This window comes from Centruroides vittatus, unplaced genomic scaffold (assembly GCF_030686945.1).
Source record: "Centruroides vittatus isolate TY-2023 unplaced genomic scaffold, ASM3068694v2 contig_1311, whole genome shotgun sequence".
Taxonomy (NCBI): Eukaryota; Metazoa; Arthropoda; class Arachnida; order Scorpiones; family Buthidae; genus Centruroides; species Centruroides vittatus.
Genome location: NW_027120834.1, coordinates 145,268 through 160,546, shown reverse-complemented (window position 1 = coordinate 160,546; position 15,279 = coordinate 145,268). Strand labels below are relative to the sequence as shown.

General features: G+C 31.6%; 2 protein-coding genes, 1 long non-coding RNA gene and 1 pseudogene across 4 annotated transcripts in view; 2 read left to right on the top strand and 2 right to left on the bottom strand.

Moving 5' to 3' along the window:
- LOC136990230 (zinc finger protein 85-like) overlaps nt 1-13,971 on the top strand; it is a 65,929-nt gene extending 51,958 nt beyond the window's left edge. Inside the window, exons 2-6 of one of the 2 annotated variants that reach the window (XM_067288627.1) lie at nt 1,140-1,324; nt 7,683-7,767; nt 9,411-9,562; nt 11,201-11,264; nt 12,120-13,971. In XM_067288627.1, coding sequence (XP_067144728.1) covers nt 1,175-1,324; nt 7,683-7,767; nt 9,411-9,562; nt 11,201-11,264; nt 12,120-13,750 — 2,082 coding nt within the window. In that variant the 5' untranslated portion in view covers nt 1,140-1,174 and the 3' untranslated portion in view covers nt 13,751-13,971. The remainder of the gene's footprint in view (nt 1-1,139; nt 1,325-7,682; nt 7,768-9,410; nt 9,563-11,200; nt 11,265-12,119) is intronic. The other variant, XM_067288619.1, reaches the window with a different exon arrangement.
- Nucleotides 1-15,279, top strand: part of LOC136990292 (uncharacterized) — a 232,653-nt gene that overhangs the window by 81,836 nt on the left and 135,538 nt on the right. The gene's annotated exons all lie outside the window — the stretch shown is intronic.
- The window catches only part of LOC136990212 (PR domain zinc finger protein 5-like), a 55,201-nt gene that overhangs the window by 29,883 nt on the left and 10,039 nt on the right, over nt 1-15,279 (bottom strand). The gene's annotated exons all lie outside the window — the stretch shown is intronic.
- On the bottom strand, nt 5,124-6,369 carry LOC136990307 (uncharacterized; annotated as a pseudogene).

Sequence of the window (15,279 nt, the reverse complement as noted above, 5' to 3'; positions counted from 1 at the left end):
CGCAACGCCCCTTGTGGGTGGCCAGTAAATCTACAGGGCGAAAAGAAACTAGTGGTCGACAGGGGACACTGGAGGCAGAGTATTCGACGCCGGGATTGAGGTCACTGACAATCTTTTTCTGAACTTCTTTAAAACGCGTGTGATATTATTTCCAGATTTGGAGAACAATGTACGGTAAATTGTAAATTTCATAGCAAAGTTTTTCCTAAAAATATTTTCAAGCCCTTCTCACACAAGGATGAATGGGTTAAAGAGCGTTGGCGTATATTAACAGAAAAGGAAGTTTTACCTTTAATTTCGTTTTAAAAAATAGGGGAAAATATCAGACAAATATAACAAACTGTTGTTAAAAGTAAATTATGAACTCTGGGTCCTCACGAAATACTAATTATGCATTGAAATTTCTGCGTTAATTTTACTATTTTAAATTAATTGTAACTGTCATTTCTTTCCACATAACTATTAACAATTAGTTTAGTGTTGTTTTGCCCAAAAGATAATCAAATTTATATTAATTTTCATTTTTCAGAAGTTTTATTTATTTATTTTATAAATTTACCTGCTTTTTATTTATTTATTTTTTTAAATTTTATCTTTTAATTATAAGAGAGTTAACATTAAACTAGGAGGCTACCTAGTCAAGAGCAAAGCGACATAGGGGCTAATAACACTCAAACCATGAGCCTACAAATGTCAAGGGTAAACAAAAATTCTATTATCATAAAGTTTAATATGTTTTTATTAACATTCTATAAATATGTATATATTTCAACTCTAATTTTGATGTTATTAAAAATAAATATTAATTCCCAATTTAAATTGGGAATTAAATGTATTTTTAAAATTTTTAGGTTTTAAGAATTTGATTAAATAAATATTTTATTTTTAGTTTCTTTCTATAAACATTTATAGGTGCGTTTTCAGAACAATACTATTAGTCATATAACAAGTGATTTTGTAGCGCAAAGTGTCACGTGTGCTAAACACGTGTACTCTAGTTTCTTCTGTCAACGCTGAAAGTGCACCTGTTGTTTACTGCTACAACGGGAACAATGGCAATGAGTTTACTCGTCTTTCCTTATTGCTTGCTCAAAATTTCGAATCAACACTAATTAATTAATTCTTTTTATTCAATACAGATTCTTGACATACAAGAATATCGTAAATCGAGAAAATGAAGATAAAACAAGAGTTAGAAACGGAATATTCGGATTTTACAATTCAACCAAACGAAGAGAAATTTGAAGTCGATTTAAAGAATTTCAAGAAAGAATTTAATACAGATGAGAAGTATTATAAACCAATTAAATCGGAACCCTTAGAGGTGAGTGATAAATACTTTACTTTAAGATCGCAGTGTTGTTTTAAGGACGATAAACACAACTGAAATGCTAAAATATAGAAAAATATATATTTTTAAATTATATATTCATATAAATAATGGCCCCAGGAGCTTTAAACAAAGCTATGTTATTTTCGATTCGAAGTAAAAGTCATTTCGGCTCGTTACAAGGAAATTTGACATTTTGGCTACGGAACAGCTTTTTCAGCTGTATCATTCACCGTCTTGAGAGAAAACATCTTTTCTTTAGCTTGCACAAAAGAAGTATTTTCTTCCCATGAAGAAAACTGCTTTCAATTTTTAACCTAGTAAAGAGATTTTTGCTTTTCCTAGACCCAAAACAATCCAAGGATTTTCCTGAAACAAAGAGTAGGTATAGTTTAAATAAGATATAATTAATTTACAAACAAAACGTGTAGTTCTACATATTATATAAAGATCTGGCTACTTCTCTTGATGGGATAAACTTTTTTTCAAAATCGGATTAATACAATACTTTCCCATTCCACGTTAGCTACTATTTGATAGTAGCTGATATTGCTTCATTTCATGCTTAATTCGACATAATATTTTGAACATATCTACTTTTTTATCTGTAAATTTATATTTCAGGTATGCGTAGTTTGAGTTTTATGTATTATATTTGTAGAATAAATGATATTTAAGCTTTGTGAGGTTAGAATTTGCTCGGGACTTTTAAGTCTTGTCAGGCCTAATACCCCGTTCGCACCGAGCATTTCAATCTAGATTGTGACCAAGGTCAGCGACTATGCCTTGGTGCGAACACCCTCGACCGTTTCAATCTCGACTGAAACGACGTTCAATCGCGACTGACTGGAGAGAGTTCTTGAAACTAGATCCAGTCATAAGAGAGATCCCACAATCCCACGCGCGTGAGAAAATACAACATGGCTACAGAACACGTGTCGGGCTATCGGCAAAGAAATAAAAAAGATGTTTGGAGAGACGATGACATCTGTCTATTATTAGATATATGGCAAGATAAAGTATTTATTTCTAATCAAAACTTCCATTTTGTGTGTTGGTGTTTGTGACTTACCGAGTAGTTATGCCAGTTTTATCATCGCTTACAATAGCCGGGTTATTCTCAAGCGAGTTACCTGTGCGAACGGCACGACGTTTGAATAGCGACAGTCACAATCCAGATTGTAGGTAAATCGAGATCGAAGTTAGTCGAGGATTTTGTGCGAACGTAGTATAAGCAGTATTAAAACTCGACTCGAGATCTTTCCCATTTTCCATCAAGTCCTTTGCAGATTGACGATGATCGAGAGTTTATAATTACAAAACAAGAAACCTGAAGTTATATTTTATAAAAAAAAAATGCAGAAACGAGTTGCGTAACTTTCCCGTCAAAAAACTTCAATATTGTGTGGCATCGTCTGTTATACCCCGTTCGCACCGAACATTTCAATCTAGATTGTGACCAAGGTCGGCGACTATGCCTTAGTGCGAACATCCTCGACCGTTTCAATCTCGACTGAAACGACGTTCAATCGCGATTGACTGGAGAGAGTTCTTGAAACTAGATCCAGTTATAAGAGAGATCCCACAATCCCACGCGCGCAAGAAAATACAAGATGGCTACAGAAAACGTGTCCGGCTATCGGCAAAGAAATAAAAAAGATGTTTGGAGAGATGACGAGATTTTCGCTCTATTAGATATATGGCAAGAGAAAGTAGATGACCTACGCAAAGCCAAGAGAAATAGGACGGTATATCAGGCGATGGCTGTAGCTCTACGAGAGCATGAATATACAAGAACGTGGGAGCAGATACAAACGAAAATAAAGAATTTGACTGCAGAATATCGGTAAGTGGAATAAAGATATGATTATCATTATGGTATTATACTTCATAATCTATTTAACTTTGAGACATTAAAATTTTAAAAATGCCATTAACCCTTGCATGACCAATTTCCGGTTAACACATTTTGTGAGTGACCGAGGTCAATATAGGTCAGTCAAGGTCACTCAGGCAATGTTGTTATTTTAAAAATTTACCAAAAATCGATTATTATATTCATATGAAAAAAATCACATATATTTATTAATATTTCTAGTTTTGATGCAATATTTTTTATTTCATTTTATTAGAAAATTCGAAATATATATATACAGTCAAACCTGTTTTTATGCGGGGGATAGGGACCGCATTAAAAAAAACGCATTAAAAAAAATCTCACAAAACTTCATGAATGGCTGTAATTAATAGTTTTCGCAACACAATTAAAAAATATTTTTTTATGCGGTCAACAGGGACCGCATAAAAAAAGTCTCACATAGAAAATAACTCAAAACCGTACGAAATAGAATTTATTGACAACAGATGTCAGCACTTGACTGCATCGTCTGGTCTATCGTCTGTTTTACATATTTTTGTCCAGGTGGTGTTTTGTTGACTTAAAAAGTAAATTATTCCATTTTTCGCATATTCATGCAATAATATTACTATAATAAGTGCATTTATGCTATAATAAGTTTATTTAGCTATAATAAGTTTATTTAGCTATAATAAGTTAACGTGAGACATGACAAATCGCACGAGACTAGTCGCCAACTATACCGCACAAATAAAAATCGCACATAAAAAGAGCGCATAAAAACAGGTTTGACTGTATATGTAATTACCGACATTTACAGCTTGAAAATTAGTGACTTTTTGTCAGATTCAATACTCTGGTTACGTTATTTGTTTCTGGAACTGAGCCAGATCTAGATAGGTGTGCAGCTTTAATTATGTAGCCTATAACTATTAATAAATATACAGTGGTTCCAAAAAATTAGCACAACTTCAATGTAATGCAGAAATGCACATTATTTCATTATTTTAATATTTTTTCACATTACTGTAAATTATAATACTTTATGATAAATATTAAAACTACATAATTACTTAAATTAATCTTTCATTTAGCAAAGAAAAAATTGCAGTTGGTCCTAGTGGTGGACAACCCTCCATGTGGAAATTTTTTGACAAAATTCACCAAATATTGGGATGTTTGCCTGTCAATGACACAAGCCTGATGCAGGAATCAACTCTGCCAATTTTAAATTCCAGTATAAATTATACTGAAACACTCAACATACAAGATGAAAATTTAGTTGTATTAGGTAAGTTGTCTGGGTCCTGAAAACTTATTCAAAAGCTACCGCCTTTTAGCACATTCAGTTTAACTGTTTTATAGCTCATAAGTCAGAGCTATTATAGTAAAAAAAAATTAATTAGAAATTTAAAAAGCTGTGATATTGACACGAATGTACAGAATTGTCGAACTTGATGCTAGCTAGGTTTTTTAAACCGTGCAACCTTATTTGCTTATTTAAGGACCATATACCTAGCATTATAACCTGTTTTTTATACTTAATATGCTTTTATCATTTATTTACTAGACCTAAGTTCGAGTACACCATCACCTACTGCAAGCACCTCAGATTCACAGAGTGCTCCATCAAGGAGATTTGAAGAAAGCAGGCAATTGAATAAAAAACAGAAAATTAGCCACGTTACAGAACTTTCACAGCTTATTCAAAGGCAGCATGAAGAAACAAAAGATGTTGATAATCAAATTGTAAATTTATTAAAAGAACAAAATGATCTCTTTCGACAGAGTTTAAATTTACAGAAAGAATTTAACAATGTAATTGCTGCTCTTTTAAATAAAAACAAGTAAACAAAATGTGTTGATTATTGATCAATCTGATATGAAATAAAATCTGAATTATTCATTCTTGGTTTGTGTAAGTAAATGTCTTATCTTAGTTGTTAAAGTACATGACAAGTGCATTTCTAATTTCTTGTGCTGATTGATCATATTCCCCTACTACTGTGGAAGCAGAATTAACAGTGGTCTCATGTTGCAGCTCATTTAGCCAATCATCATGTATGTTATCATTTAGTTCTTCACATATGTTATGTAGGATGCAACAAGCCCGAACTAGGAATGATACATTATTTAGGTTCAGTTCTAATCTTCTGCTGATGAATCTGAATCGTGCCTTTAGACGACCAAATTCATTTTCCACCACTCTTCTGGCTCGAGATAAATGGTAGTTGAATTGCTTTTTCTCATTGGGCAAATCAGCACTGTCAGGAAATGGCTTCATTAAGGTAGGCATAAGTGGAAATGCAGAGTCACCTAATAAAAGTAGAGGTACATTAACCCCATTATATCTTTTTCTGAGTTCACTATACAAAGTGAACACATTAAACATTTGATAGATTCCACTGTTTTGAAACACATGGGAGTCGTTATTCCTCCCAGGTTCGCACCAACATTGACATAGGTGAACTTGTATTTTGCATCACATATTGCCAGCAGTACAACACTATAAAAGCTTTTGTAGTTATAGTAATCAACTGCATGTTCCTTTGGTGGACTGACTTTAATATGAGTCCCATCAATTGCCCCGATACACTGTGGAAATTGCCATAAATTCTCAAATTCTTCGGCTTTTTTTAACAACTCTTTTGTCGTTCCAGGAAACATTATTTTTGAGTCTAGCTTTTCGATCAGCAGGTTGCAAAACTCGTGCAATACTTCGAAAACTGATGTCTTGCCTACTCCAAATAAGTTTGCAATACTTCGAAATTCCGCTGTGGAAGACAGTGTGTATAGAGCTATCGCAATTCTCTTATCCAGTGGAATGCATTTTCTGTAGTTTGTATCTTGGCGGTTCATTTCCTTAAGGTTTTCACACAGAAAATGGAATGTTTCTTGAGAAACTCGGAAATTCTCCTTCCATTTTGCTGGCGTCCATGCTTTTACAACAGTTGTCCACCAGTCGCTGCCTTTTGGATATGACCAACAACTTGGTGAGGCACGATTCTGCAATACATTACTTAGCAAAATCTTAATGTCTTGATTCCTTTTCTTCATACGACGACGTATGTTGATCAAATGACTTAAACGATTTCTGTTTACAGTCATTTGATTGCGGATGTCTATTAACTTTGCTGCATATACGCCTACCAGTAACGCATCTTCGTTATTAGCTTCCATTTTGTTTTGTTTATGTTCGTGACCAGTGCTGCCACTTGCTTCTAGTGGAATTACCCCAACGGCGTCTTCGTTTTACCCTAAATTACCCTAAACAGGAAACTCTCCGAGCTTGACCATAATCGACCTCACGCACGGATAAAAAAATAAGACGAACGATTTTACGTCACAGATCCCTGTACTATTATCGTAAAATAATAATCAGAACAATTCTTAATTCATTGTTTTTAAAAATATTAATAACTAAAATATCTTAGGACTTTTCGTTTTATCGGAAGTATTAATTCACATCTGATATGGAGATAAAAAATTAATTAAATAAAGCCATTCACTTGATTGACCTTTACCTAGAAACGACAGCACTGTTCGTGACTTACTGCGTAGTTATGTCAGTTTTATCATCGCTTGCAATAGCCGGGTTATTCTCAAGCGAGTTACCTGTGCGAACGGCACGACGTTTGAATAGCGACAGTCACAATCCAGATTGTAGGTAAATCGAGATCGAAGTTAGTCGAGGATTGTGTGCGAACGTAGTATTAGGAAATTTTATTTAAAAATTTGTTTATACTATTACTTGTTATAAAATGGCAAAAGTTTAATTTTCAGATTAAAGATAAATTGTATTTTTTAAACATAGTAATTTGTAATCACAAGTAAAATCTTCAAATTTTTAAACGTCTTTTGGGGTTAAAGAAGTCTTATAACGTGGAGGATTCCAAAAGCAGAGGGTCAAACTGACACAATTTTCATAGTTTCGCTTGTTATATGCATTACAAATCCCGAAAGTAAGAGAAGTTCAAACTCTTTCTAATTGCAAAAAAGAAAAAACAGTCAAAGAGCAGATATTTATTGTGGCATGGTCACAATGCCGGGCTGCAATTTTTCATTATATTTTTCTTTTATTTCATTTAGAATATATATGCTCTTCACCTGAAATTAGTAGTGACTTGTCCGTGTACATTTTACTTTTTCTGTTATTAATAGAGTTGTCAAGTTCAAAGACTGCCAAACATCGTACAAACTAAGGAAAGTGAGAATTTATTAGTCTACTTTTAAACTGCAGTCCTATTTTTAATAAACTATTATTTACAAGTTTATATAGTATCAGATTTATTTAATTGGGCAGGAGGTTCCGATAAACTGTATAAGTATCTTTGCTAAAAGCCGGAATTCACGTTGTTTGAATTCAAAAATTTTCTTTGAAAAAAAATTATTCAGTAAGTGTATGTTTATGCTTTAGTTTAAATAATTTTTTCATTTGTTTTTCTATAAAGATCAATCTGTCTAATAATATAACGTAATCTTTTATTATTTCAGATAAATATTAAAAAAGAACCAATTTCCACAAACAACACAAACGGATTTAGTATTTGGAGTCATTCTGGTTATAAAATTGAAACAGGTAAAAGGCTTAATACTTTTAATACTATGAAAGTATGTTTCTAATGATAATAATAATACGTAATACATAAATTTATATTCGTGTAAATCGAAATATTAACATTTGAAAAACTTTGCGAATACCTTGTATATACAGGCAGTCCTCTACTTACGAACATACGACTTACGAACTTTCGAAGTTACGAACAAAGCCGACAGAATGGCGGGTTAATTAACATGAGCGTGAGTAGAGTACCTAGATATCAGAGTAGCGACACACGAGTCATCGTCGCCATGTTCTGTCGACTGTCATCACGTGGTTTATGGGTTTACATTAAGAAATAACGTTTCTTTTTAGTTTAATGAAGCATTTTTACAATAAAATGCTTTATTAAACTAAAAAGAATCGTTATTTCTTAATGTAAACCCATAAACCACGTGATGACAGTCGACAGAACATGGCGACGATGACTCGTGTGTCGCTACTCTGATATCTAGGTACTCTAAGCGTGTGAGGTAGGTGAGAGGCTCTTAGTTGAGTTTGGACTGTAGTCGTGTGTCAATCGTGTGTGGTGTCATTTGTTTACTATTAAAGTACACTTGGTTATTTTTTATGTACAGTCAAGTTTATTTTTGAAGTTTTACGTTAAAAACATTTACAGTACATACATATGAACATTTGTAGTTGTTTTAAATGAGTAATTTTAATAAATAATGTACATATGATTAATTTGAATTTATACTTTACTTTAATAACAATCTTAATTCAACATTATTCAAGTAGCCTAAACATTATATAATTGTAAAAGCAACGTTGTATTTGAGTTTTTGCGCCAAGCATCGTCTTTTCGAGTTACGAACTTTTCGACTTACGAACTTTTCGACTTGCGAACATCCGCTACGAACGGATTAAGTTCGTAAGTAGAGGACTCACTATAATGAATAAAGATTTAAAAAGAATCAATAACATTTAATTTAGTTGACGGATTTAAACTTGTCAATTCAATTTACCAGAATCTTACAACAGTAAAAATTCTAATTTAGATGTCCAATTTTCAATAGAAAAGAAATTATTTATTATGACATCGTCACAATGTTGGAGTGCAATTTATAATCATATTTTTAATGTATTTAATTTAAAATATATGGTCTTTATCTCAAATTAGTAGTGGCTTATTTCTGAACATTATACTTTTTCTTTAACTAAGGAGTTGTGCCGGACATTTATTAACTGCTTTCATGAGAAAAGATTTTAATTGAAATAACGTAACTTTCGATCTTCACCGAAAGATCGTACACATTTAATCGGTGCCTCGTGCTCCAAATCTTTCCATATTATATGGTCTCGGCTTTCATCTTCGTCCGTTCTCGAGATTAAGAAAGGAATGACACACAGACAGGCGACAGTGAGCATTTATGGATCTACAACTTTTTCAAATTAAAGCCCAATTATATGATTAAATTCTATTTTTTAAAATAAATGCCGAAGAAGTCTGTTGGTATTTATTTTATTGTTTTTATCGATATATATCTGGGATATTCTGAAAACAGTGGAATGCTCAGACTGGGATGTCTTGTTACTTTTCACAGGCGTTAAATTATTAAAACACTGATTTTATGTATCTATAAATAAAACTCATCTGTACTTTGTAAATCCCACTACAGATATCAAGAAAGAAGAAGTAAAAGAGAATTATGATGTAAAATATGGTATAAAATCAGAATGTAAAGCTGATTTGAAAAAATTGAAGACTGAAGTAAAGACTGAAGATTGTAAGGAAGTGGTTCATTTCCCAGATGATGATAAACACGTAATGGTAAGTATAGTAATACAAATTTCGAAATATTTTACAGTGAAGTTTTAATATCAAATTACTGAATGGTTGTAAACGTACCTCAATACCACTAATATAATATTTAGGTGTATTCTGTATTATATAAGAAAAATCTGACGAGTTGCATAACTTTCCCGACAGTTAAAAACTTTTATTTAGAAAATTCCTTTTATATTATTCATCATAATAAAATAAAACAATTGTCTGTGGCGCCATATGTTAAAAAACACTCTTTTAATTATTACAGAATGAAGAAATGTTAAATTTTAATGGTAAAAATGCATTTTACAAACAATTATAGATGATGATAACTAATAAAATTTTTATTAGGTTCGATCTCAAGCGAGATTTTACACGTTACCATTTTTTATCTCTTCACCCTTTGACGTTTTATTACCAAAATTTAAGTGCATTGATGCTCCTTATACACAACGTACGGTACTAAATTTTGTTTCTAAACCTTTAATTTATTCTGAAACATTAAATGAAATAAACGCCAACATACACGCCCCCCCACACACAAATATTCACGAAATATCTGTATGTGTGCAAAATTTTCAAATTTCCAGAAAACTTCCTTTATTTTTCGATAATATCCCGTGAATCAGTGCCCGACGTCAACGTGTGGCGCAACATGTTCTACTTGGAGTACAAACGTCAAACGTGTACTTTGGGAGCAACTTCTCTAATGTAATAAAATGAGCAAAACAGTTTTACAAGGAATTGTGAAACTCAATAGGTATAAAAATCATTCCTTACAGAACTACTCTCCTGCTTTCACTGGACTAATTTACTTTATTAAATAACAGATCTGTAGCAAAATCAGCCTACTTCATTAGTAATATCTTTTTTCAATGGACGAGATGGAAAGTCAAGAGTCTCGCTTGTTATTTTGTTAATTTCCTTAAAAGACTAAATAATTTCTACAAAATTTTAAAAACAATTAATTTTAATGCAATTTTCTAATATGTAGCTTATATATGAAAGCACAAAAGAAGAATTTGTAATTTATAAGTTTGTAATGACTTTCATATTACTTTTCCGACTGTTATAGGCCTATATAACAGAAGGAAAGTATGACGATCGGTCAAAAAATAACTCGCCAAGATATTTACATTTCTAAACTTATAACATCTTCAAACGTCGAAAAATGCATAAAAATAAATAAATAAATAAATAAATAATGTAGACTTTATCTGTATGGATGTTAGTGCACAATTTTGTTCACCCTGTTTGCTATTTATTAATAACGCGTGTTCTTTTTGTCGAAAATTTCTAAAATTTTGCAGGAAAGTTTATTAGGGAAATTGAGGATATTAAATTTTGCAGGTTTAAAACCAAGAGAGTAGGGAGCTAATGGGGGTCGTGTGTATTTCCAGTAGGGTCGGATTTAACGACGATTTTACTCGTTATTCGCATTTAACTTTTTTGTATACAACATATCCCTACTTTAAAAATTCAGTTCTGTAATACTTACAAATATCGAATTTTATTTATAGAAACGTATTATTACAGACAGCACCACCAAAATTTTAAAAGGTTGCCGGGAAAGTTGTGCAACACGTTATATATTATAACTGATTATTTGTGGTAGTCATGTATTGTTTGTGTATTCTTTAGCTTATCAACAATGAATTCCTCACTTCAGACAAAAACTTTAACAGGAATGAAACGAACATCCAAAGTAAGTAACACGTTATTTAGTTTAGACTGTTTTATATTAGCGTTATTCAGGGAAGCTGAAGAACTGCATTCAAGTTTCAACTGTCATACATTTGACTGGGATTAGATATTTGAGAATTATAAGAAACTATCCATAGTGTATTAATATAAATTTGAACTTAATAAAAATCTGTTGAGATGATGAGAATTATTAAATCACAACTCATGAGTTCAGATTTAACAATTCATTTTATATTGCTTTGTTCATGCATCCACTAAACTAACAAAGAAAATGTGTTAAAACGAAGTAAACGAGGGCTATATAACTTATTTAATGACATAAATAAAGAAATATTTGCAATGTGTTAGAATACACGTTGCTAATATTCCTGAAAACGTTGTATAGATCTACTGGACATACGCTCAAATTATCGAATTTTGATTCAAAAAATCCGAAGAGTTCACCGATTTTTTTTCTCTACTTAAAATTCATAGACTATTGCTGTGGTACTTTTTTTTATACAATAATAATTTCTTCCCCTCTCTACAAGAACACGATTTCTACCACTCTACTGTGATAACCAGTGGAACAAACTATACAAATAATATAAATTAAAACAGATAAAGTAAAACAATTTAATTTTTCATATTCATTTAAAAATCCGATATAAAAACAAATGCTGAATCAATCAGTTTTTATGATTGTAAAATGTTTTATTTTTACTGGAAACAACGAATGATTCCTTGCTTTTAAATGAAAAACGTAGATATACTTTACTAATTATATAACTACAGCACTAATATTTTAATCTTTTAGCTATGTTATGTTTATTGAAATATAATAGATATTTCATTATGTTATTTTTTAATTTTTCAGTTGCGGAGGAAGAGCAAATTCAGAAATACGATATTCAGCACAATTCCGAAAGAGAAAAACATTTTAAATATAATATCAAAAGAAAGAAATACGTTTCTTCCAGTAGAAAATGCAATAAAATTCATGATAAGATTAAAAGGAAATACTTCAGGATTGTGTTTGCATCTCGTTCTAAGCAAGAATTTACGTGTGATTTATGTAAACAGACTTTTACAAATCAGAAAATATTACAAACACATCTGTTCTGTCACATTGGAAAAAAACCATTTCGCTGCACAACCTGCAATAAGAAGTTTTTGTGGCAATTTCTTTTGCGAAGACACGTGAAAGTACACAAAACTGGAAATAAAAACGAAATCTCTCATAGGAATTTACGTTTGCAGGCATCTAAGGATCGAGTGAAGTCATCTCCAAGAAATAGTAAAAAATGTAATATCAACAGGAAAAACGCGTATTGCGTCAATCGTGGTAAGCACTTTCGATATGGTAAGGGCAGTTTAGAAAGACACAAGAGAATGCACAAAGTTCATGTCTGCAAAATATGTGGAAAAGAATTTAAGTGGAACTATACGTTGTTGCAACATGAACGAACACATAGCGAAGACCGTCCTTTCAAATGCGATATTTGCAATAAGGGTTTTAAATGGATGTCCCGATTAAAAATACATAAAATAACTCATAGTAAAGAACGTCCTTTCAGATGCGATATTTGCAATAAGAGTTTCAAATTGAAAGGCACTTTAAAATCGCATCACGAATGTCATACTGATGAACGTAACTATGTTTGTCAGGTATGTAACAAAAGTTTTAAAAGAAAAGTTTGTTTGATAAATCATAAAATAGTTCATAACGATAAATTCAACCATACTTGTCACATATGTAAGAAAAGCTTTAAACGCAGTCTTAGTTTAAAAATGCATATTATTATACACAGCGATGAGTACAAATATCCTTGTGACATATGTAACAAATACTTTAAGAGAAAACCGTATCTGCGACTGCATAAACTTATCCATAGTAAAAAATCTAATATCAAGCGTGAAAACGTGTATTGCGACATTTGTGGTAAGCGCATTCCATATGGTAAGGGCCGTTTAGAGATACACAAGAGAATACACAAAGTACAGGTACATGCCTGCAAGATATGTGGAAAAGAATTCAAGTCGAAAAATATCTTGTTATTTCATGGAGCACGGCATAGTGAAATTCGTCCTTTCAAATGCGATATTTGTAATAAGAGTTTTAAATTGAGAGTCCAATTAAAATGTCATCAAAAAACTCATAGTGAAGAACGTCCTTTCAAATGCGATATTTGTAATAAGGGTTTTAAATTCAAACAGAAACTCAAACGCCATCTCGAAATTCATAGTGACGAACGTAACTATTCCTGTCAGGTATGTAACAAACGTTTTAAAGCAAAACACTCTTTGGAAAGTCATAAAGTAGTTCATAGTGATCAATTTAACTATACTTGTCACATATGTAAGAAAGGTTTTAAACGAAGTTGTCATTTAAAACGGCATATTAATATACACAGCGATGAATACAATTATTCTTGTGACATCTGTAACAAATATTTTAAAACAAAACAATATTTACAAAAGCACAAAGTAATTCATAGAGATAGATAAAAGTATGTTCGTGACATGAAAAAAAAAAAAAAAGGTTATACCAATCGAACTGCCTTAACCAGACATTGTATTAAACATCAAAATATGTATGTATGCAATATTTGTAACAAGCCATTTAAGTCTAAAAGTACACTAGAAGAACTTTTAAAAGTTTACATTTTTCGTTACGTTTGTGAATTTTGTAATAAAGGTTTTTATATTAAAAGTTTTTTATTAACCCATCAACTCGTTCATCAGAATCATTCGTATTTTAGAGGCTATTGTTAAAGCTAAATTAAAACAGAAAATATACTTTAATTGCATTTAAAATTGCATTGTTTAGAAATACACTCCTTAATGTAATATATATGAACAAACTTTTACGTTTGTGGAGGTTTTAGTATGCAAGAAGACATTTAGAAACAGATTATATTAAACACAGTATTAAAATAAATATATTCATGTACGCGATTGTTATTTCTTTATATTTTATATTCCAGTTACGAATATCTGTAATTAGGAATAATATAAATCTAAAAGAATAAATTTAACCCAAACATTCGTGACGTCAGGTATACACGACGTTGTAAGAATTCGATGGCGCTGCCTTGTAACAGAGTTTGGCAATATTACTCTTACGCTTACCCCCAGGAAAAATACCGAGTCTTTTTAATTTCAATTTGATAAAACAAAGTTGAATTTTATGTATGGTGGCCATCACGCAATGCTCAAAAGGGAGTAAGTAAACTGTTGACTCCCGTGCTTTCTATTTTTTATACACGTATAAATAAAATACGGAAAAATAAGTGTATGGAATGTTCAATAATTAGTGATAATATTAAACGTCGAAAATCGTTCATGACGCAACAAATGTTAAGAAAGAAAAAACAAAAATTTAGTATTTTATTTAAAAAATAAAACAAAACTGAAAACATGGCTGTCTACTTTCTTATATTCCAGTTCTTTGCTTGCCATTTCGAGTAGTTTGTTGTTGGCAAGAAGTGTTTTGTACATAAATGAGTGTTTTTCTGTGAAGTTATTATGTATTTGGAGTTCTGCTTTGACAGAGTCTACTTTCAAACGATTTCTTTCATTTCTGCATACTAAAGTCACCGTTGAGAAAATTCTTTTGGCATGAGCATTGCTGCATGCTTTGGAAAAGATATCGGCACTATTTTTCTTTATATTGTGAAAAAGAATCTTTATGTCACTTTTATTGAATAACTTCAGATAACGTTCTTCGCAGCTGCTCTTTACCATCTCAGGATTATTTTTAATGGGCTCCACAAACCCATAGTTTTCGTATAATTCATCCGTGTCAACATCAGGTATGTTACATGCCTTCACACGATCGCAGAACTCTTCAAAAAGTATGACACTTGTTAGGCTCAATTTTGACACTTTGTAGTGAAGACTGTTTTCGGAAAAATCATATCTGTCACTTAAATATTTTATTATTCTTTCATAGAAAACCTTAAAGTCTGCATCACATTTCCTACAAGCACATAGTTTAGTTTTTACTGCAAATTCAGAAAAATTATCGCTCAGTT